General features: G+C 37.6%; 1 protein-coding gene across 2 annotated transcripts in view; it reads left to right on the top strand.

Moving 5' to 3' along the window:
* GALNT7 (polypeptide N-acetylgalactosaminyltransferase 7) overlaps nucleotides 1-23,988 on the top strand; it is a 117,711-nt gene that overhangs the window by 79,088 nt on the left and 14,635 nt on the right. The window contains exons 3-6 of one of the 2 annotated variants that reach the window (XM_054576050.1): nucleotides 14,128-14,294; nucleotides 18,546-18,676; nucleotides 18,928-19,007; nucleotides 21,370-21,552. In XM_054576050.1, the coding sequence (XP_054432025.1) occupies nucleotides 14,128-14,294; nucleotides 18,546-18,676; nucleotides 18,928-19,007; nucleotides 21,370-21,552 (561 nt within the window). Of the gene's footprint in view, nucleotides 1-14,127; nucleotides 14,295-18,545; nucleotides 18,677-18,927; nucleotides 19,008-21,045; nucleotides 21,229-21,369; nucleotides 21,553-23,988 lie in introns of both variants that reach the window. The other variant, XM_054576051.1, reaches the window with a different exon arrangement.

Genomic DNA, 23,988 nt, shown 5'->3' with positions numbered 1-23,988 from the left:
CCAGGAGCACTGGCCCACAGAATAGAAATCCGTCCCCCTAGCATGCTTACCCTTTTTAACGGGCAGTCCAAAAGGGTGACAGACTTTATAACTGACCTTTCTTATTGGTGAAATACCGGTAACTACTCTGAAGTCATTATTAACGCTGGATTAGGAACACAGGAGCATTGCCCCTCGAGAAAAACAGGGTTAGGTTCCCATGAGCCTCTGGTCACAGCATTTTCATCAACTGATCGATATACATTCTTGTTTTATGTGTTTTTCTGTTTTGGGGTTTTTTTTAAGGTGTGTTTCTTTTTAAACACCTTATTTAATGTAAATTGTTGAGTCATAACTGAACTCTTGGCCATCAGTACTAGAGCTCATACCTGTGGAAAGCCTATGTAACACACACATTTTCTTCATAAGTCACATCACAGCCTCTCATGGTTAGGAACACCAAAGAGCACTTCAGCACTATGGCTTGGAGCCAGCGAAACCAACCATGAAAAGCACAAAAATGAGAAAAATGTGGCACTGAATAGACTATGAAAAGGACACTGTTTACAGCATCAGAGTGGAAACAAGAAGGTAGGGCGAGCATCATCTTGCACCTGCACATAGGCAGCTCAAATTATGGTTCATGTTTTTCACTACTTGGTGCATGTTTGCAAATGACTGCAAAACTGTCCCTAGTATTGACTCGGTGGTTACAGATAGATTTTAGAGAGTAGACAAATACAGAACCCATGAATAATAATTCACTGCATTTTTGTATATTTGAATATGGAGTGTGGATTAATTGCAGAAATATTCAGTATATAGTTAATACCCCATTATATAGTCCAATACCCCACTATAGTAAATGCAGATCTCAGTGACGCTTAAAATGGTAACTCTAATAGGCCAGATTTTTTTTTACCTGTTAATTTGTGCCAGAAATAAAATATGTTAATGGCCTTTAGAAATGTCAAGATTAAAAAGAATAGACTATTAAGTTTTTCCATTTAAAGAACAGAAACAAACTGGCCTAGTTATTATACAGTGTACCCCCATAATTCATCTTTCCTTTCTCCTGCCCCACCTCACTTCCCATGTCTTACTGCTAAAACGCTCTTGGGAAGGGTGTTGGAATCAAGCCAAAGTGTGCTCAGCAGAGGCCGCTGCAGTCGGTGGCATGACCAACGCAACAAAGGTTTTCTGCTACGTTGGAATATTTATTAGATTTAGTGCTGACATAGTCTCTGTTGATTAGCAGACCAGACCTAATGTGAATTTCAAAGGTCCTGATGATCATGTAAATGTGATAGTATCCTATACTCAGGCCCCAAGTTTATCACCTTACCTAAAGGGTTAGATGCTGTATTGAATCTTTAATTTCATGCTAACCAGCCTAGAATTTTATCTGAATATAATGTATTAGCTATATGTTAATAGTTACTTACTAAACCCTTACTAATTTAGATTATATCTCTTGTTTTCCTCAAAAGAGGTGATTTTTTTTTCTGGTTTTGTTTTGTAATTTTTTATTTTTTTATTTTCACATTAACATTTATTTTTATCTTGCCAAATCACAAAGTTACTACAATAAGAGTAGCATCCTTTTCAAGAGGAGTGATTTAAATTCTTCCCAGGTAGCACATAAACAAAAGACTACCACACCTGTCTCTTACTTCAGTCTTGGTCTCCAATAAACATACAACAAAGTCTAAAAGACCATGTCCAGAAAATCCAGTTGGAATAATACAGGAAAATAAATGAATGGTGTTTGAGGATCAAAAGTTGCAGACATGATGCTGGGCAGTTTCGTACACTCTTGGGATCAGTAAAACTAGAGATAGTTACCCTGTAGCTGATTGTGGGGAAGTTGTTTACAAAAGTCCTGTGAAGAAAAGAGCAATATAATACAAATGTGTGTGTATTTCTGGAACCTGGAAATATAAAATGTGAATAAAGTATACTTTAAAGTATAGCCTCAATTTTAACAATTCTGCAGAGGCACAGAGCTACTGTTATTGGCTCTATGTAAGGATGTGGATAATTTCATGGAGAAATCTTTAAAACTAAAGTGGGAATAATTTGAAAGTAACTATAAGCAAACTCTTTTCCCCCTATAACAGTAACCTTATAGTTGTCTGTGCTCCCCAGAATCAAGGATTTTTAACAGATTGATATCAGCAAGAGAAAATAAGGCTTGAGGTAGCCAGGGGATCAATTAAATTGCTCCTGAGGTCTTAAGTTTAGCAACTTGATTTTTTTTTTAAACAAAAGTTTTCTGTTGTTGTTGTTGCCAGTGTTATGTGAATAAAAACTTTAAGTGTTCTTCAGTCTAATGTCTCAGGTAATGAGGAAGCTGCTTCTTTCATTGAAGCCTTTTGTGTAAAAGATAACCGTGCAGGTTGCTGAAGTAACCCTGATCTGGGACAGCCAGGCACTACCCCAGGCTGGCCATCAGCTTGTGGCGTGAGCGTGATGGCATAGTAGAAGCACATGGAGAGCAGAGGGACCGAAAGTCTGTCAAAGCTGTGTGGTTTTTTTAGATTGCCACGTCGTGATGTCCACTGAGAGCTATTTCAAGGAATTTAAGCCTTTTTATTCTTGAGAAATGTAATTGAACATATCTTGACTGCTTCAGAATGTCTAGAATTTTTTTTTTTAAACTGCATCAGAGTATCTAGGATTTCTACAGCTTTTGGTAGAATTTCAAGAGATATAATTTTTCCACTCCATGCAATATTTTATTTCTAAAATGGTGATAGTTAAACACACTTCATAATAGTATTGGAAACATTATACTAGAACTCAGAAGAGCTGGCTTTTCTACTTGGATTTATAAACTTCCAAACGTTGCCAACTGGTCCTCATAAAGGATTTCTTCCAACAGAGCTCATGTATCTTTGTTTGTGTTTTCCTTTTCCACTTGAGCACGTTTATCACTGCGTCTCACTGCTGCGGATCTCTGAGAAATAACAGTGTTCTTGGCCACTCGGCTCTGTGCGGGCGCCCGCTCCGTTGGCGTGACACCATGGCAACTATCTGGAAGGGTCGTGTAATTAGATGGAATAACAAGCTAGTATCAGGAGGGGGGGGGGGAAACTGGCAGAAGTGAAATGCAGAGGCACCTTCAGTATAATTTGCAAATCCATCAAATATCCTGCTATTGAATAAAAATGAGAGTGGGTATAAATAGTGATGTTTTTTGAAATTGTGCCCTTAGCTTCTTAGAATCCAGTAAAGTCGCCGACAAAGTGAATGCCAGAGTTTGGTCTAATTTTGTTGGTAAGGTGGAAACTCTGGTTCCAGGGAAAGCCTTACTGCGATTGTTTGAATAAGAAAAGAAGTTATCAGGGGTTTGTTGATTATGAAGCTGCCAGGTCATATTCACTTGTTCACTTGATGCAGACTTGAATAGCATTTTTATTTTAAAATGTTTTACAAAAGGGGAATTTTTATGTCTAACAGATCATTTTAAAGAAGAAAATGCTATCACCAAAGCAGGACTTTTTTTTTTACGTAGATATTCCACTGCATGAGTGACCACAACTGATTTCACCAGTCCTATATTTTGGGACATTTGAGTTGTTTCCAATTCCTCATTATAATAAACAATGCTGTGATGAACAAGCTTGTGGCTCAATCTTTTCAACCACCATTGATTTCAATGGGACAGACTCCCAGTGGAATTGCTAGATCAAAGGATTGAAAACTGTTTCCTTTACTTGATAGTATTTTTTTTGACTCTGGAGTCTGTCTCTGCTGTCCGCCATATCCCTGGTCCACCTGGTCTATCAGCTTTCACCTCACACACAGATTTGTTTTGCCCTTTTCCTTTTTTTCTCTTTTTTTTAAATGATAGTCTCCCTTGCATGCAGCCTGTCTATAGACCTATTAGAAACCCAGGGACTGTGCGGAGAAGAGGTAACAAATTGATAATATACTGTCTCAAGATGACAATTAACTGTACCTCACATGTAATGTTCACATGTTCAGTCCTTGTATGTTCCTTGCCAGATTTCAGTGAACTACAATGTTTTCCAAAAATGTGGTTTGAAATTTCCTGGCATCTGCCTTCTTCATGGTAAGGATTAGCTTACTCTTTCATTTCTTACCTTAGAGTCCTGTCCCATTTTGGGGCCATAAACCTTTTGATAACTAACCCCAACTCACTTTTGGTGACTCATTAGCCTTAAGAGGATTTGATTTTCCAGAAAATTACAATGAAGCAGCCCTGGCTAGTGTAGCTCAGTGGATTGAGCGCTGGCCTGCGAACCAAAGGATCACAGGTTCGATTTCCAGTCAGGGCACGTCCCAGGGTTGTGGGCCAGGTCCCCAGTGGGAGGGGGGATGGGGCACATGAGAGGCAACCATGCATTGATGCTTCTCTCCCATTCTTTCTCCCTCCCTTCCCCCTGTCTAAAAATAATTAAATAAAATCTTAAAAGAAAAAATTACAATGCAGCAACCATGTAAGAGGGAAGTAAAGATAATTGAACTAATGTAAGAAAAGAGGTAGACTACTTTAATGATTTCTTGAAATGCTATCACTGCATTTTCTCCTCGGCAATATTTAGTAAACATCTCATATCTATCAATTATATTACATGCTAAATGAACAACCTGGCTTCCTAATACTTTTAATAAGATGAATTACTGAACATAGTTAATATATTCTTATTAGCCCCAGAAACTGCCTGTTCTGTGAATTAATAAATGCTATTATAGATTTGTACTCTTTCCCACATCTATATTCATAGTTTTACAGTTGACAGAGTCTTCAAAAAATGATCTAGTGAGTCTCTTCATTTTGTAGAAGCATTAGTATCAATCAATGTTTAAGACTTCCGTAAGTAAATATTATATACTTATATTTGTAACTCCTTCAATATCTAATAGTTCTCTGCTGGAAAATTATCTATTTACTAACTCCAACCTAAATTTACTATGCTACCACTGTAAGGTTATACCTTTTCTTCAAAAGTCAAGATTTGCTTTTGGAAATACAAGTTCTCCATATGGTCAATATGATTTCCTTATTGTAATTAGAGTACATTGAGAAGACATATAATCTCTCACTGAGTGGTGAAACATGGAATAGGAGATGACTCAATAAACATTTTAAGGAATGTTTGCAAAGTGTGATTTTCAAATCTGTGTTGAACTTAAATTCCCAACTTGGTCTCTGCACAAGTGTTTTTACTGACTTATATTTTGGTATAATGCCATTGGTCTCCATTGACAGCCTCCATGAAAAACAGCCCAGTGAAACTCATCATTGCATCTACCATAAGGAAGCCCCCTAGAAAAAAATCCCATCTGGTTTACACACCAAGAATATTAAACTTCTTCTGAACAACTGGTTTTTTAAACACAGTTCTGACCAGGTTTCCCTGTTAGGAGAATTCAAGCCAAATTGTGGTCTACCCTTATTGTATATGGGTACAGAGGGCACCCAGGACCACCGTATTGCCCAACTCAGAGTGGTGCCATTCATTGTGTAGCCATTGTGAGTGGTGCCCATGATTTGCACATAAGCGTCCTTGGCCTTCCGGTAGGCATTTTTAATATTTTTTTAAAGGTTTTATTTGTTTATTTTTAGAGGGTAAGGGAGGGGGAAAGAGAGGGAGAGAAACAGCGATTGGTTGCCTCTCACACACCCTCAACTGGGGACCTGGCCTGCAACCCAGGCATGTGCCCTGGCCAGGAATAGAATCAGTGACCTTTTGGTTCATAGACCAGTGCTCAATCCACTGAGCCACACCAGCCAGGGCTGGTGTGCATTTTTAATACCTAATCCTTGCTTTCCCTTTTCTTCCTCAAGCTTTCTTTATCCATGTTTCCTCCTCGTATTTTTACTTTTTGTAATATTGTGGCATTCTGTGTGTCTCTGTTAACTGCCTAAAGCCCTTTGTGGCATAGGTGCCACATAAAGTAATAACCATAACAGACACAAGCCTATACTGATTCATCCTGTTTTATCTGTGCCATGGTGCCCAATCTTGATCCTTAATCCTGTTAGTGGCTGTTGTTTCAAATGAAATTTATTGGTATTTGATAATCTGGTACTTCTGTAAAATTAGACTATGGTATGCAAGCTCATTTGAAATGAGAGTCCAATATAGCTAGAAACATATGGCTCATACTATGAAACGTTCCTTTTCCTTTCCCAGGGAGTTTTATAGAAATGTACAAGAACATATGTCCAGTCCTTGGATACCCTGCCAGAATTTTTTTCTAAATTGCAGTTTGACATTTAAATCATTAAATGGACACGTGTCTGAGTATCTTTTTCCTTTTCAAAAAAAGAATATTTGAAGACAGCAATCCAATGACATAGTTCAACATTCTTAGTATTCTCAACCCTTAAAATCAGGCAGAACTCCATAGAGCGGTGTGCAGTTATTGTGTTAGGGGCCATGTATTCCCTGGGCACTGAGTGAAAATAAGGAATTCATTTTCCTATTTTCTTTAAGTACTTTATTTGTGAGTAATTCTTAGTAAAACAGTGGTTTAGGGGAAGGAACTTTAAAGGTTTAATTTTAAATCTCACCTCTGTCACTGTGGCTTTGAGTAATTCATATAACCTAATGTTTATATGAATTACTCAGTCTCCTTGCGTATAAAAGAAATAATACTAATGCCTGTTCCACCTGCCTCACGGGGTTACTGTGAAACTCAGATGTGTGTGAATGTGCTTTGGACACTCTAAGAGCTCTTAGAACTGCGTTTCCCCAGTCTTGGATCAAATGATATCACAATAAATAATAGAAAATGATATCACAATAAACCACTTATTTGGCCCCAGTGTGCTAGAATTTTAGCTCCCTCATGTTTTTCCCAACTAGCTCTGCAGTCAGCTCTGACTGTTGGGCACATGCTCGGGAGTGCATTGTCTTCGTGGATTCCTCGTGGGCGGGCATTTGGGTGCCTCCTGTGTGGCTCACTGAGGTAAGCTTTTCATTGTGTCCACACAGCAGGTGCTCACTAACCCCTGGGCCTGAGGTCCCTGATGCCACTAATGTCCTCACCAAAGGGACATATAGTCATCCCTGTGTAATCACTCTTGTCATCTGTCAACTGTGAAGTTCTCTCCTACATCTCTCTAGTATCTCAAAACAGAGACCTCCCGCCATGGTTGGCTTGACAGGACCCTAGATGAATAGGTGCATCAGCAGGATGGCTGAGATGGCCATGTTCTCTAAAGCCATTTTTTCTGCCCCAGAGTGTGCACATTATTTAAGGTTGCTATAGAGGCCGCAAGCAGAGTGGCCCAGGATGGCGTGAGCCTTTAGGAAGCCTCTGGCTGTTTGGAGCTGTGAATTCCAACCATTCTGTGTCTGTGTTTGAGGATCATTGGCAGCTGTCTCCGCTAACGACTAGACAGCTGTCTCCCCCTAACTGAGCAGGTGCCAGTAAATGGCTCCCTCAGAGAAGGCTAGAGAAAATGGAAATAAATACAGATGCAAGCTTTTCCAAGAGCCTTAGGTCACAGGAAGCCACAAGTGGTCTAAGCAGATAATGGTGCTATTTTTTGTTACATAAACCACATAAAGCAGTGTTTTTTGTAGTTCTTTTTGTAGTTTCTTGCCTTAGCAGTCAGCCAGGGTGAGCCAGAGCGTTTCTGGTCCTGCCCATTATGCTCCACTAAGAATTTCCCCCGTTCCTCCCACACATTGATCATTTGGACATCAAATAAGCTGATAGACCTCAACTCTCTGCTTCAGAAAATGAAATCCATCCCGGAAGAAGTTTAGGTGCAGCTACCTGGTTAGAACTAGGGGAACTTTGTCTTAAAACATTGCACAGATGGCAAGCATGTGTTTGTTTGGTTTTAATTTAGATTTTGCTGATAGGAGGGTGGGTCTGATAAAAATTATGGGCACGATGAGCTAAAGCCACTGATTGGCCGTACATTCATATCTGTTCTGGTTGCCTACCTTCCAATTACAGCACCACCCAGTACACTCAGAAACAAATATGGCAAACAGCTGTACTTACTCAGTTACCTAGTTATATCCTGAAAGGTGGTATACCTGAACAATTTTTTGCATACCCAGCCATTAATTCTGTATTCATTTATTTTGACTTTCAACCTCAATAGAGCAGAAGTTAAAGACTTTTTATTAATATTTAATTCATTAAATAGATAGATTTATTGACTGAAAATGGTGAAAAGCTCTAAGTTTAATTCTATATGACATATACATAATAAACTAAAACTTACAAAAATATCAAAAGTAGCATGTTAGACATGGACTATTTGCCAGAATCAAATCTACTTAGCTAGCTAAAAAGGGAGGGGGTGAAGGGTATGAGCAACTAATTGAAAGGACATAAGAGTATTTCATAAAACCTGAGGTCAGGAACCAGGAAATGAAAAATTGAGAACCAAAGTCATATGCTTTTCTCTCTGAGAGTTTTTGAATTCTCATCTCTACTTCTTTCTCTGCTTCTCCATAAAAATTTCTGCTCAGCCCTTGTGTCATGAGATTGATCATTCAAGAGCCCAATAGAAGCCAGCTGGCATCTCAGAAGCCCAAAGTCCAGGGCGAGGGCCTCTGATTGGCCCAGCGTGGGTATGTGTTCACTGCTAGTCCATCCTGCCGGACTAGAGATGACAACATGCAATCGGTCTCTTCCACTCAGTCACTGCTGTTTAAATAGACTCTTGCAGAAGAGGACCTGGGCAGGACTGTGAGTGCTGGGCACCTTTCAGAGACGCAGAAAGCATCCCAGACATGCAGGCAAGTGGTGTCTGCCAAAGATAATGAAAAACTTTTTTTTAATTGAAAAATAATATGTTTGGAGTAAAATAAAGAAAAAGCACACTAGGCAGATTATTAGGACACATTATATGATTTCAACATGAGAGAAAGAGATATGTAAAATACTTTTGTTTCTTTCTTAGCTCTCTGCAGGAGTGATCTCCATATTGCAAGTTTTATAGCCAATATGCTAAGAGGGAATTAAGTTCAAATATAATGAACACAGAATAAGAACACACTCGAGTACATTTAATTTGTTGAGACCTTTAAAGCCTCTATAGGACTAGATATTGAGGAACTTACCAGATGAGTTTGAGAGAAAATGCTGTCGGTAATCCCGAGGGATTGTGGGGAAGAGGAGAGCTTTTAGGAAACTGGAGATGGGAAAATACTGCCTTATATGTTCCAAACAGGAAAGAGAAAGTTTGGTTCTGGAAACTTGACATTGATGGACTGTTAAGATTCTAGGAGGGATCATTTATACATACTTAAAAAGTAGTGGTCACTATGTGCCAGCATGGTCAATGAAAAGGAGTCAAACCAAACTAAGTAACTGTATCTAAAGAAAGATGTGAGCTTATGTTAGGAGCAGGAGACTGTGCTATACCTACTACATCTTGATTTAGCAGGCTATTTCAGTAAAGTCTTCAGATCCCTATGGACAGATAAAGAAATGTCATGTAAATGATAGTGGAGTTAGGTGAAATTGATGAATGGAATGATAGCAACCTCTTATGGATTACACATAGCTGTAAAGTATTATATTTGACCTCATATTCATTCACGTAAACAGTAGATACAGAGATAGCAATCATACTAATCCAATTTTCAACACATAGAAAACTGGGAGGGATGGTTATACACACAAATTGACAGAATTATCAAAGAGAGAAGGACTATGCTAGACAAGTACCTAAACCAATAATAAATATAAATATGGTATTCTGAATTCAACTGAAAAAATACAAAGTGAGAAACACTGGGCTTAACAATACTTTGGGGAGACAAGTCCCAGGGACTTGTGGAGCTAGCAATATGATATAGTTGCAAAAAAAATTACAGTGCCAATGTAATTTTAAATTATATATTCAAAGGAATATATAGCCAGACTAATGGTTGTAATACTGTCCTATTATATTGGCAATGTTATGAATTATTATGACAATCTTTTCTAGAAAATACATTGACAAAATGGAGCACATCCAGATGACCAGGAAGTTTAATTTATAAATCTCCTTGATGCTCAGATTCTTTATTTTGCTATGTGTAATGAACTGTAAGGAATAAAATCTACCATAGCATATTCTCAAGGAACTTACTTTGAATCCTTCCAGTCAAAGTGCATAGGAACTGAATACTTGGATAAGATCCACTCCCCTCAGTCTGTTGAGGTTTAGTAAATGGGTTTAACAGCGATAATTCTCCTTTCATTGAAAATACATATTGGTTTCTGAATGCCAAGTTAAATTTTATATTCTATATCACTAATTCATTATCCCTTGGGTGTCAGCACTGCTTTGTAAGTTATATTATTCCACTTCCTTTTATCATGGGAATGGGTAAAAGTGCTTTTAGATGGAGACAGGAAAGGTTTTCAATTTATTTAAAAATAAAAATGGGTAGTTTAAAAAAAAATCAGTATTTCCCAGGTTGAGAAATTTTTCCCTATGCCTAAAGAATATTCCTAGTTATGGAATGCACAATTAAAGGAAAAGACTCCCAAATGACTCTTTATTGAGACTCTCAGGAAATGGTCTAGAAGTAAGATACAACCTTTAAAATGGGCAAGATGAGTAACTTCCACACACAAATATGCAAGCATGTACACACACACACACACGTTACTGTAGATTAATGATAGCACATATGGAGTGCAGGAACTTGCAGCCTAAATTTGTTGCTTTTCATAGTCTGCTGAATTAGTATTATTTGTAGATAAAGCCTAGCTGCAACAAGGCTTTAAATCAATCTACAGATGTTAGAAAATATAGCTGGCACAGAGAGAAAACAAGTAAATTATTTGGGCATTTCATTTTTGGTTTTGAAATCTACTTTTTGAGTTACAGAAAAGTCACTATGAAAATTCTTTATTCTCATCTTTTTTTCTGATACCAAGCACCTGGCCCACACAGCTACCATGAAAGCATTCTGTAAAATTACTTTAAGAATACCTGTACAGCTTTAATCATTGCTAGCCTGTGACCTGAATGTGGATGTTTGCAACCAGAGCAGTTCTGCGATGCAGCTAGGGCACTGCTGTCCTTGATGCTAGAGGATATTGAAGCTCTCTTGGAAAATGAGGCGCTAGAGGGCAGAAGTTAGTCAAAAGTCTGTACCAAAACCCATTTGTCTAAATGTGGCATTCTATTTTCAGTTGGTCTTCCTTCTTTTTAGAACTCATTACAAATTCTATGCCAGTAAAGTGAGAGAAAAGATGAAAAATAGGGGATTTTACCTCAATACCATGGATGCTTCTTTCCATACTAAGTCTTAACATCAAGGTTTTGTATATGATAAGCTCTACTGTGTGCTCTAGCCAATGGCCCCATGTCACAATAGAAAATCAGAAAAATGCAGCCTAAGGCTCCGCGTATGGGTCACAGGTTGTTGAGAGGGAGGGAGTTATCATCCCTACGCATCTAAAATCAGACAGACCTTGCTCTGCGCAGGTTAGTTCATCTGAATTCCTCCACTGCTATATTTTTTACTTGTTATTCTGAAAGAGCATTTGGCCCCTCTCAGCTTTGGGAAGCCCTCTCTGTTTAGCTGCTTGTTGAGGGATGACCTAGTGCACCATTCCTTCCCCATTCCTGGGGTATCTCCTGCCCGAAAAAGGGCTGGGAAGAGGTGGAGGGAAGAATGCTCTCGTCACGTAACAATAAGCTCTGCAGGTGCCTTGCGTGGAATTGGTATTCAGTGTCAGCATCAATGCTTAGATCCTAGATCAATTTTTAGTCATTCATATATAGGTATAGCTAGTATATTTTTTTCTTCGTCTCTTATTCATGTTTAACAAGAATTCTTATAAACTCAATATAGCCAAGGTTTGTTTCCTGGCTTCATGACTTACTAGCTGTATGAAATTAGGCAAGTCATTTATCTCTGAGCCTCAGTTTCCTTATCTGTAAAACAGGGAGATTAATAGCACTAACCTCATAGTGGTGTTGGCAGGTAAAATAAGTTAAAAAAAGTAAAGCAAATAGGAAATGGAGAAGCCAAAGAACTTGTATGTATGACCCATGGACATGAACTAAGGTGAGGGGCGTTCTGGAGGAGAAGGCAGGGCAGAGAGGGATCCAAGGGAGAAAAAAATGGGACACTGTAATTGCATGAACAATAAAATACACTTAAAAAGAAAAGTAAAGCAAATAGAATAATGCCTGGCACGTAAGTATTTGCTGTTATTTGCTATTATACAGCAAATGCCCTTTCTTGTAATGTCTCCTCTTTAACTTATGTTTATTTTTCAGTTTAATGGAAGATACAGATCTTCCATTTATTTTTAAAGTTCTCATAATTTCTGAATCGTATGCACAGTTAAGTCTTGTGCTCTTATCTTTTCCTCCTGACTCCGGCCGCACTTCTTTGGTCTCAAAACTTTTTGCATCACCCTTTTGGGCTCCCCGCTCCAACACTGGCTGCAGGAGGCCTTCCTGACCACGTGTCTGGAGGCCAAGTGTACCCTGGTTTTCCCACCAACACATTCAGGGAGAGCAAAATATTTGTCCCATGTCGCAGGACTCCTGTAGGACTCTTGGCTTTGTAAGGGCAGTGTGTTCCTTGATGTTGCGGCTCCAGTGTCCTGCTCAGAGCATGGGCAGAGTAGGTACTTACTACTTGCTCATTCAGTGAGAAAGTGCAGATGGAGTACCAGATTCAGTCTGTGCTTCTAGAAAAACAGCTTCTAAGAACACAATTGAGAACAGTTTTGAAAGGAAAATAATGACCTGGAGAAAAGGCTGTCTCCTTCTGTTTTGGGCCAGGTCCTATTTTAGATAACAGTTACTGTTCTAAATGCTAGTATAGGTTGTCAGGCTGATATTGTGAATTATTGCTTTTATGGTTTTAAATTTAATCCTTAGAACAAGCTTATTTACTAATTCATGGAAAGTTTTTTTTTTGGGGGGGGGGGTGGCGGTGGGGAAAGAAAGCTCTCCCTTCCACTTATCAAGGAAAATGAAATAGGCTCAAGTGCTAGTTCTGAAAATTAACTCCTGAAAAAGACCGTGGGTTTCAGATTGTTCTCATTAGTCTGCCTTGTTCTTACTATCTTGTTCCCCCCGCAGCCATAACCAAACAAAAAATACATAATACGTGGGTATACATACATATAAGATATACACACAGAGACACACAAAGAGATATCTATGTACATATATGCATATATGCTTCACATGTCTATGAAACTCACTGAGCCTTCCCTGGCTCCTTGAGTCTTTAGTCAGGCCCCGTTCTGAGTTTCCTTCCAAGCAGAAAAAACCTCCTGGCAACTTCAAGCATGTTACAGTCTCAGATAGTTCTGTGTTGAATAGCTAAAGATCCTTTTTTAGCCAGTCTAGTTACTCTGCAAACAATATAAGATCTTTATGTATTCAAGTTAATTTTTGAGTGCCTGCTACATGCCACAGTTCAGCCTTAAAATTTTTGTCTTAATATTTTAGGCATATTATTGATAGAATAGGATAGTATTTGAACACTGTTATAAAGTGATTTATTCACAGCAAGTAAAATAAATGCTTTGTATCAGAAGTCTGAGTTTTAAAAAGGAAAATATACTGAACTCTAAATCATGAAAAACAAACAAACAAACAAACCTGATTATCTTTAAGTAATATCTTAAGCATCCCGCCTGAGAAGTATGAATTCACGAACTAGTTCTCTAGTCATATAAAAAGTCCCAGATGGTTAGGAAGTAGCTTTGTCTATGAATAACTTCATCTCATTGCAGCTTCTCTCTTCTCTCTTGTCTTTCTGTTAAAATATAAAAGGTTGTATTTCATTCACTTACCTTAGTTAAGTCAATAATATTTATTGCAATCAGAAAACATTATCACAGCCCTGGCTGGTGTGGCTCAGTAGATTGGGTGCTGGCCTGTGAACTAAAGGGTTTGCTGGTTTGATTCCCAGTCAGGGCATATGCCTGAGTTGAAGGCCAGGTCACCAGTAGGGGGTGCATGAGAGGCAACCACACATTGACGTTTCTCTTCCTCTTTTTCTCCCTCCCTTCCCCTCTCTCTAAAAATAAATAAGTAAAATCTTTAAAACAAAAAAAAAGAAGAAAGAAAGGAAGGAAGAAAGAAAGAAAGAAAGGCATAATCACAATAAGTTCGAAACCAAGCATTACAGATGACCCCTAAGTAAATGTGATGAAAATTTCCTTTTGCAGATGTAAGTATTGGCACTATGATGAAAACCTGCTCACCTCCAGCGTTGTCATTGTCTTCCATAATGAAGGATGGTCGACTCTCATGAGAACAGTCCACAGTGTGATTAAAAGGACTCCAAGGAAATATTTAGCAGAAATTGTGTTAATTGATGATTTCAGCAATAAAGGTAATGGCTATGGAATTAACATTTTGTCCGTGAAATACATTAATTATGAGTAACTACAAAATGTGATTTCAAAATAATTAGTCTTTAAAAATTAATAGTTAGCATCTATTGATAGCATCTGTTGTCAGCAAGTTGGTACTATACTAAGCAGTTTGTGTGAATTCTTTTGTTTAATCCTGACAATAGTAACCCTTACAATGAATATTGTTATTATCTCCAGTTTACACAAAAGGCTCAGAAATGTTAAGTTACTGACCAACTATCGTAGAGATAGTAATTAACAGCTCAAACCAAATCTACAGACTCAAAAGTGTATATTTAACCACTAATTGACACTGTATCAATTCTTTGGGCCTTGGATTTTGTGAAAATTTAGTCATGGAGGTAATTTATTGAAAGGTTGAAAAAATGTAATTACGTGTATATTGTAATGCCACCTGGAGCTCCATCCATGGTTGTCAAACTGAAATCCATATACCTATTTATTTAATAGCTGGTATTTTGCCTTTTAACGATGATACAGTATTGAATTTGACCAGGAACTATGGACTATTTTTATTTATAATTGAGAGCACCTACTAAAGTTTATTTTGTTCTGTATTTGATTTTGTATATTGAATAAAAGGAAATTGTATTTTTATTTACTTTAAGGAGCTAGCTATTATAGCATTTAGGGAGGCACAGGGTAGTCTTGGTTCAACTTGGTAAGAGAAATTGAGCATTGATTTTCCAGATGAGTGAATTTAAGTTAACATTTTTTTCTTTAAATAGATAGATGATTATAAACTGAATATATTTTCTTAATGACATAAATATAAAAAGATAGGTAATGCTATACCACAGGCCCCAAACCAGCATCCTATTAAAAAATGTGAGGCTGAAACCCAGAGCATTTATCCATCTTTGCTTGTCACAAAACTGAATTGAATCCTTTGAAACTTGACCAAAGACAGGATATTTGCTTTTTGGCAAATAAATTTTGCAGGCAATTTTTGTGCACAAGTAGTAATACCACTGACTATATGTCTGAAGACAGAATGTGGGTAGCATGAAAATACCATTTGAAATGGTTTTACAAAATTTCCCTCCAAAACTTAATTTAAAACTCTTGCAGCCTGGATAAACCCCTGCTGTTAATAATACAAGGAAGTGACCAGGTCTTGATTTTCACACATTTGTTAGCATGGGGAAAAGATAGAAATGTGGTCTCTGTTTTTTTCCCCTCATCTTTGTTCAGCTAATCACTTCTTTCAACTAATCATTTTTAGTTACACTAGAGAATGTATAAGTTCAACTTTTTTAGTCATATCAAATACCTTTAGTTTTGACATCTTACCTTGGTTGCAATTTACTATGACAGGAATGTATTTATTAAAAATGCTATTCCTGCCCCAGCCAGCATGGCTTAGTTGGTTGGGCATTGTCCCCCAAAGCCAAGGGTTGCTGGATCGATTGCTGGTTCGATTGCTGGTTCGATTCCTGGTCAGGGCAGATGCTGGGTTGCGGCCCAGTCCCTGGTTGGGGCGCAACCAATCAATGTTTCTCTCACACATCAATGTTTCTCTCCTTCTCTTTCCCACTTCCTTCCCCTCTCTCTAAAAGTAAATAAAATCTTTAAAAATAAAAAAAATTAAAAATAGATAAAAACACACTTCTTGTCTCAAAATAAATACAGAGTGGGGCAAAAGTATGTTTACAGTTGTTCATGTGGAAAATAACACAACAATTAATAAAGCATAAACTGTTTTATGTAGTTACAACTGTAAACTTGCTTTTGCCCCACCCTATATTTTAAAATGTTTTACAGTGATATTTTTGGTACTAACAACATTTTAGATTGAGAAAAACCTAAGTCTATAAAAATGACTGAAAAATCCCATGTGTATGATTTTTCTGATTTTAAGAAGCCCTATGTTATTAACACAAGTAAAATCTTAGCATATTCTAAAAATAAAAAAAAATACATGAAGATACATCAAAAGGTGTATGCCATCCAAAAATAACTGCTTGGCCCCAGAAAAGGAGAACAGAATTTTGGACTTAATTTTTTTGGTCCATTTTACTTGAGTTTTTTGTTATTAGCTTTTGTTGAGCTTTTGTTGTTGCAAACCTCTAATATTTAGACTCTTGTAATGTATTTTAAAATCAACCATGTACAGGATCTGCTTAGCTTACAGCATTCCTGAGTACAGAAGTACTGAGGTCTTTAATTCATTTTCCCAGTTTCAGAACAACATTAAAGTCTGTCAGCCCCATCCTCAGTAAAAAGTATAGATAGTCTTTGGTAAATCTGACTGGACTGAAAATTTGGTTTGTTCTTTCCCTCAATGGATTCAGAAAATAGAACTTTGAGTTATAGGTTTTCTTTTAAAAACAAAATAGTTTGCTAATACATAATAAATCCTCACACAGGAGCTGGCTGCTTATAATACTTGGGTTTCTGGAAATTAGAGCATCCTCTCAAAACAAGGCTTGGGGCCTTTTAATAGACCACACCCCTGTTCACATGTGCGTCAGCCAGCTGAGGCTGTGGGGTCAGGATAAAATGCAGCCCTACACTCTCCTGTCACAATAAAGGGTTATAGCACTGCCCTTTCGCCCATACTACACGTCCCCTGCTGGCCAGCCCTGCCCTATCCCACATCCCAGCCCTATCCCAGGCTGGGAGAGCAGCAGCCTGATCTCAGACATCACCTGCCTAAGAGGCAGAGAGAGAGAAGAGATATGGTGAAGTGCTGGTGGGAGTTTAACAGTTTCATTCACAAGTATCCACTCCTCGTTGCTCGTTGGCCACAGCGAGTCACATGGCCCAGCCTGACATCAGTGGGTTGGGGAGGATAAACAACCCCCAGGAAAGGCAGTGAATACTTTGAACATTAATATAGTGCAGTCTTCCATAGTGCGAGATCCCAAAGAAGGCGGAAGTTACTTAATTCACCAACTTTCCTATGGGGCCATCTTTACTGAGCATCTAAATTTGAAGAACAGGCCATCAGCTTGTTTCTGGCCATAAAAATTTGTTAACAATTTATTTAGATTGCATATCCAAAACACCTTGTGCAATTCAGAAGGGGCTTAGAAAAACTGGACTGTATTGGGCTGAAAAAAGGAAGGTTAAGAGCTTTTTAGGAAAGTTGAAAGGAAAATTACTTAGATTTTTCTGGGGGGAAAATATAATTTAGCATGAGGATTTTGTGTATAATTGTCATTAAAACTGAATGCCAGAATAGGAAAAGGGAAATTGTTTTCTTCTCAACTTGGAATATCCTTGTGTGTGTGTCTTGGTAATTTATAAGTTTCCTAAAAATGAGTAAAGTATTAAGTGCAGTCTGATTTGTCCATTTAACCACTAACTCGTCACTAAATACAGCTATGTTTTTGCATTTATGGGCCAAAACTTTAAACAATTTAAAATAATTTTGGTGTCCACAAGAAACATCTTTAAGGATCCAGGAGCAGGTTGCAGCTGTGATGAGCCAATTTCATGGGCACATAGGGATATAAACAAAAACTCAGATTGCAACTGGGGAGGCAAGATGGAAACATTGGCAAATGTAGCTTGCTTTAATAACACAAAATTTTCTCTACCAAATCGTAAATATATATGTTATTTATTATATATTTATTATGTAAATATGTGAATACTTATTTGTAAATATGCATACATACATACTCCTGTTGATGCTTAAAATGCAGAAAAAAATGATACCTCTGGCTTACTTTTTGTCAGCTTGATGGGAACTCTATTTATTACACCAAGACTACAGCCTGGACATTGGGTATGCTTTTGAAAGATGGCCTGGGAACAAATGTTTACCTGTGTCCTTTGTGAATTCCAAAAAAGCCATACAGTGTAATTGTGTCTTCAGAAATCCTGGACTGTTGCTTCCACCAAAAGCAAACAAAATATGCCTGAAAGCTTTTAGATATGACGTTAACATATGACTTTTAAAGTTTTTAATTTAAAATTTTTTGTTTTTTATGTCGTTTGACAGAGTCATCACTTATTTAATGTTTAGAGAAATGTTTGATTATTCTCAGGCTAACCAGTTCTCTGTAGGCATATTAAGCTCAAAATTTAACTCCAAAATAACCTTCACCTTACCTCTCTATAGATTGATCTGATCTGTGTAAAATCACTGACTATCTAAGACACCTTACCCTAGCCCTGTTTCTTGAGAAAAATAATAGTTTAATTGGTTTACATACAAAAATATAATTTATAATGCTGATTGAATTTTTTATTCACAGAACACTTAAAAGAAAAACTAGATGACTATATTAAGCTGTGGAATGGCCTAGTGAAGGTATTTCGAAATGAGAGGAGAGAAGGTTTAATTCAAGCACGAAGTATTGGTGCCCAAAAGGCTAAACTTGGACAGGTAAGACACATTTCTTATTATTGATATATACCATGTCATCATTTTGGATTTGGTAACTAAATGATCATATGCATTTTTAAGTACCTTTTTTTCTTCAGATTGAAATGAAAATGCTTGCCTAAATACAGAAAACTTATATGTCACAATTGACTCTAATGCTAACTTACAGCATCTACTTTTAAATTGTATGTGATATATCATGTACCATATATAAGTGTTCTTTCACCCTGCCCTTTTTTTTTTTTTTTAAGGTTTTGATATACCTTGATGCCCACTGTGAGGTGGCAGTTAACTGGTATGCACCACTTGTAGCTCCCATTTCTAAGGACAGGTAACATACCTTGCTTTCTTGCTTTCCTGGTTGAAAAGTAAACCTTGTTCTAGAAGGACAAATAATGCTCTCATTCTTCTGATCCTGGGTCCATTCAATACATCAAGTGTTCTGTTTTAAGTATTATCACTCAGCTGGTTGTTTCCTGGGGTGGAGCTAGACTGATATTTCGAGCTAATTCAGATGCAGGAAGTTGGGCATCTGGGATAAGGCCAGGGTGTCCAACTGGAGAACCATCTTTGGTTTTGAGACTCCCTCTAGCCCCAAAAGCTTCCTCTGAGAGCAATAGTAATTGCTCCTTCTATACCATAGTTAACGGTTCTAAAGATTTGAAGGAGCAAGCTTTGACATTACGACTATTGAGGTTTTTATGCCCTTTTTAATGATCACTTTAGATAGTAAGGACCAATTGTTACTTGTGCCAAGGTTTGGGGTTCCTATAGAAACTTTAAAGTTTAGAAATGGGCAACTATTCCATAGAAATGTGGGGATCCCCATTAAATTTACAGAAATATCTGAAACAAGAGAAGGTAGTATTTATCTTCTAGTTTCAAAAACCTTCCCTGCATTTAGTCCAGAATTTCATCTATTTCAGAATCTAGGCAAATGAGACATAACCTTGTGGTGAATGGCATGTGTCAAAGAAAGACCCTTGGAGGTTTTAATCATCAGAGGATTTACTCTGAAGGCCTATAAGAAACATTTTTTACATGCTGTCTGGTTTAATCCTCACAGCACCCCTGCAAGACAGGTATTATTAGCTCCATTGTACCGAAGAGGATACTGAGGCTTGGAGAAGTTAATTAATTTGCCCCAAATCAGACAGCTAATAAACTGTCAAACTGAGGTCTCTCTGGGACACCTTACACTACACCATTTCTTAATGAAATCTGAGGCTCACCGGAAGTGAGGAAAGAGAATAAACCTTCACCTCTCCAGGTGAAGACTAGCTGTACTCTGGGGCAGTAAGGAAGTAGTTTTCCACAGGATTTCCTGGCAGTCCAACATGTCCCACAGTGATGTCTGCTGTCCCATGGGAATTATTCCAGAGGGAATAACACAGCTTTCTCAAATTCACTTCCACCATGTCGAAATTTTAAGCCCCATACATTTTCCCCTTCTCTTTGGTTTTTAAACAGCTACAAGTACCTCAACATGATTATGAAAAGCTGTAATCTCCATTTTAGGAAATGCATTTTTAAATCCTTTCTGATAAGATGACCACTGAAACGAGCAGGGGACCAAATTATCTTTGCAGAGTTGACTCTGCACCCAATCAGTCATATAGTACCAGCATTTTCCTGAAGTCAAATAAAATGGATTTTTTTTTTTTTGCTCCAAATTCTCAAGCTACACGCAAGTTCTTTAGGTTTTTTAGGGATTTTTTTCGTTCATTTTTTTAAAAAAGCAGGAATACAATACAGTACTCTTTTTTGTAGTGAAAGCTGTTTTTTTTCCCCAATAAAAAAGGATACAAAAAGAGATCAAGAAAAAGTTCAGAAACAGATTTTTATAATAACTGATTCCAAAGAAATGGAAAGTAACAAAGAAGTAGAAGAACTGCTAAAAATGTGGCAGGTATAATCTTTTTATATAGACATTCATGTTCAGGTGCACACACCCACCCTGACACACACACTCTTATTTTATAATGCAGGATTAAGGAGGAAGAGTAATAGGCAGGAAAATCTTGTAAACAATAAAAAAACTGCTAAGAAAATGTTGCCTGTAGGACCCAAGTGAAAATGAAAAAAACACTATTAAGCTAAAAGACATGGCTTTTTGTCCCTGACATTTGTCTGCAAGCCGAGGGATAAGTCTCCTTTGTCCTTGCCTTATGAAATCAGGCTCCTTGACTTTTATAGGACGTCCATTTACTTCTCCTTCCCATTAGGTACTAAAGTCCCCTAGCACAGAAAACAAAAAACAAACAAACAAAAAAACCTAAATCAATGAGAAAAGGGTAATACACCTAGGCATGCTGAATTAGTCAGTTTTGAGTTCTTAAATGCTTTTTCATTTTCTGTAAATGTTTCAGAACTACATGTACTGTGCCTCTAATAGATTACATAGATGGGAATGATTATTCCATTGAACCGCAGCAAGGTGGGGATGAAGATGGTTTTGCCAGAGGGGCCTGGGACTGGAGTTTACTATGGAAACGTATTCCTCTAAGCCACAAGGAAAAGGCCAAAAGAAAACATAAAACTGAACCTTATCGGTAAACATTACTCCTTTATTTTCTTACGTGGAATGTTTATCTAAGTACTTTTTTTTTTCCTTCCCCATGTACTTGTATATATATGTGGGTCCATACATACCCTTCCATTTCATCTTTGCTGCCACCATCAACACAATACAGAACCATTTGCACTGTGCCGATTATAGATGTCATAAATGGCAACACATATGAAATTGTACCCCAAGGGGGTGGTGACGAAGATGGGTATGCTCGAGGAGCATGGGATTGGAGTATGCTCTGGAAACGGGTGCCTCTGACCCCTCAAGAGAAGAGAATGAGAAAGACAAAAACTGAACCATATCGGTAATCACTAAATCACTTACATGTTTTCTTTTCTCCCATTGCTGCTAATCTATTAACTTATTGCTAAGCTAAGACATTTGTTATTAAAACTGTAGACGCTGTTTAGATTCTGAGGACTTCTTTCCTTGCACCTTTTCACCTTTTCAGTTTAAATTTGAATTAGCTTCTCTGTAATTGTTTTCTCCCTAAATGCAGGCTTCACCTTTTTTCGTTTGGGGGAGGGGGATGTTATAAGGCATTAATTCCAAGTACAAGAGAAAAAAGAACAATAATTCTGTAAATTTACAATGCATAAATTACTAGTAATCCAAGTTTAAGATCCACTGCTATGTCTTGGGTGTAATGTTAGCAGTAAAAGCAATAGCAAGAGATTTGGGGTTTTTTTTTTTCTTCCTTTTATTTTATATGCTAACTCTTAAATACTAATTTTATACCAGTTAAATCTGATGAATAAAAATACATGACTTTGGCAGATGTTACACAGACTCCTTTATTGCTCCTTCTCAGAAGAGCACTTAATTAAAAGGAAACTGTATTCCAGAATCAGCTTTTGTCCCTTCTTGTTGCTCTTCAACTAGAACAACATATGCTGTTGTATTCTCTTGGGGTCCTTTACCTGGAACATTTGACTGTATTCCAAAAGAGAGACTCCAAATGAAATGTTTGGTCAAGTGTTAATACAGGCTTCCAAATAAGTCTCATTTTATTTTTCTTATCTCATGGTTCTGCTTTTGGTCTCTCTTTCCCTGTTACACTACTGATAATATTAGAACTCTGTTTTGGGAAAGTGTCTCCAGTGTCATGCAAATGCTGGTGGGATTTGGGCACTTCACGGTGGCAAACATAAGGAAATTATAGAACTTTAAGTTTGATTTGACATTTTCCAAATTTCCCTTTGAAGTTATTTTTCAAAATAGTCCAGGCATTTACTGCTTAATCGATTACCTGACTAACATAATTCTAGCAGAAAAAAAAAATAAGAGCTAATGATTATATTTTTATTTCTGACAATTCCATAGGCTAGTAAAGAAATTTTTTTTTTTTCATTTTAAATTTCAAATTAGAAAAATTTAAGGGAGATTTCCGTTTAAAGGACTCACTGGTTTTTATGTTAAGATGCATTTTCAAATATATACTAAGTGGGAATGTATTTAAAAATCAGAAAGGCAGAGTTATAATAGAGTAATTTTAAATGGCAGTTAAATAAACGTGATATGGAAATACAGTCAAAAATATAATAGTGCTAATGTTTGATGAGTTAGGCAATATACTTTAAGAAGAAAGGGCATAAGAAAATAACTTGGCCACAATGTGATTTTTCTTTAATATTGAAAATATTACTAGATTCTTTATTTATCCAGTCGAGAAATATTTAATGAGCATTTACTCTGTGCCAGGCACTCTTTTCTGGGAATAAGTTTTTAAAAGATTAAATTCCCTCATGGCACTTAAAACATAGTAAGTGAGACAGAAGTTAATCAGAAGACTGCACAAAGAACTGTGGAACAGCAATTGCAGTAAGTGACATGAAGAAAAATAGAGTTTATGGAAAGGAGAGCCTCATCCAACCTGGAGGATCCAGAACGGCCTCCTTGACAGTGTCCTTGAAGCAGAGAGCCGAGGGGTCTACCCTATGAAGAAGGAGGAAGAACATCTCCGGAGAGTGATCAGCATAGATGAAGGCCGTGAGACAGAGTGTGGCAAGTTCAAGGCACGAGAAGAGCAGTGAAAAACTCAGAACGAGGAAGCCAGCTGAGCCTCAGAATGGAGAGAGGCTGGCAGCAGGGGACCCATGTGGGGCCCCCTCTGCGCCCTTATACAATTAGACTTGGATGGGAGCAGAAGAGAATAAAGGCGACAAGTTACAAAGTCACTGTGAGAGTCCAAACGGTGGTAGCAGTGAAGCTGGAAAGAGGTAGACAGATTCAAGATATATCTTAAGGTAGAATTAAGAGGAATTAGTGATAAATTGAATATTAATTAGATATTACTATAGTAGAGGCATCTCCTTAAGAATCATGATGTACTAATAATAAATTGTTCAAGGTGGGGGACACAGGTAGCAGGATATAAATTATCCTCCCATCACTTCTAACAATGGGAGTAGCTTGTCCCTGAAAAGCTACCAAATGTTTTTTCTCTTGTCCCTAAAATTACCAAAGTCAAGATTCCATTCAAGAAGCCATACAGATCACCAGGTAGCAGTCCTACCCCCTGACATAGTAAATAGCTCGGTTTGTTTCTTCTGTGTCGCTTCTGTGCTACCTTTGCAAACTCTGAATGAACTGTGACTGTTCTAAGATGAATTACACCCTTATTTGGCAAGCCCCTGAGCTATAAAATCAAAAAATGACAGACTACTTCCATGGTGAATGGTTTTGCTCATCCCGTAATGACTCATGAATCATTGCGGGAGCAGTTAGCAGACCAGGACTT

This window comes from Pteronotus mesoamericanus, unplaced genomic scaffold (genome assembly GCF_021234165.1).
Source record: "Pteronotus mesoamericanus isolate MK-2021 breed Mesoamerican mustached bat unplaced genomic scaffold, CSHL_Meso_final contig_32, whole genome shotgun sequence".
NCBI lineage: Eukaryota > Metazoa > Chordata > Mammalia > Chiroptera > Mormoopidae > Pteronotus > Pteronotus mesoamericanus.
Note: the sequence above shows the minus strand (reverse complement) of the source record. Positions and strands in the feature narration are given on the sequence as shown.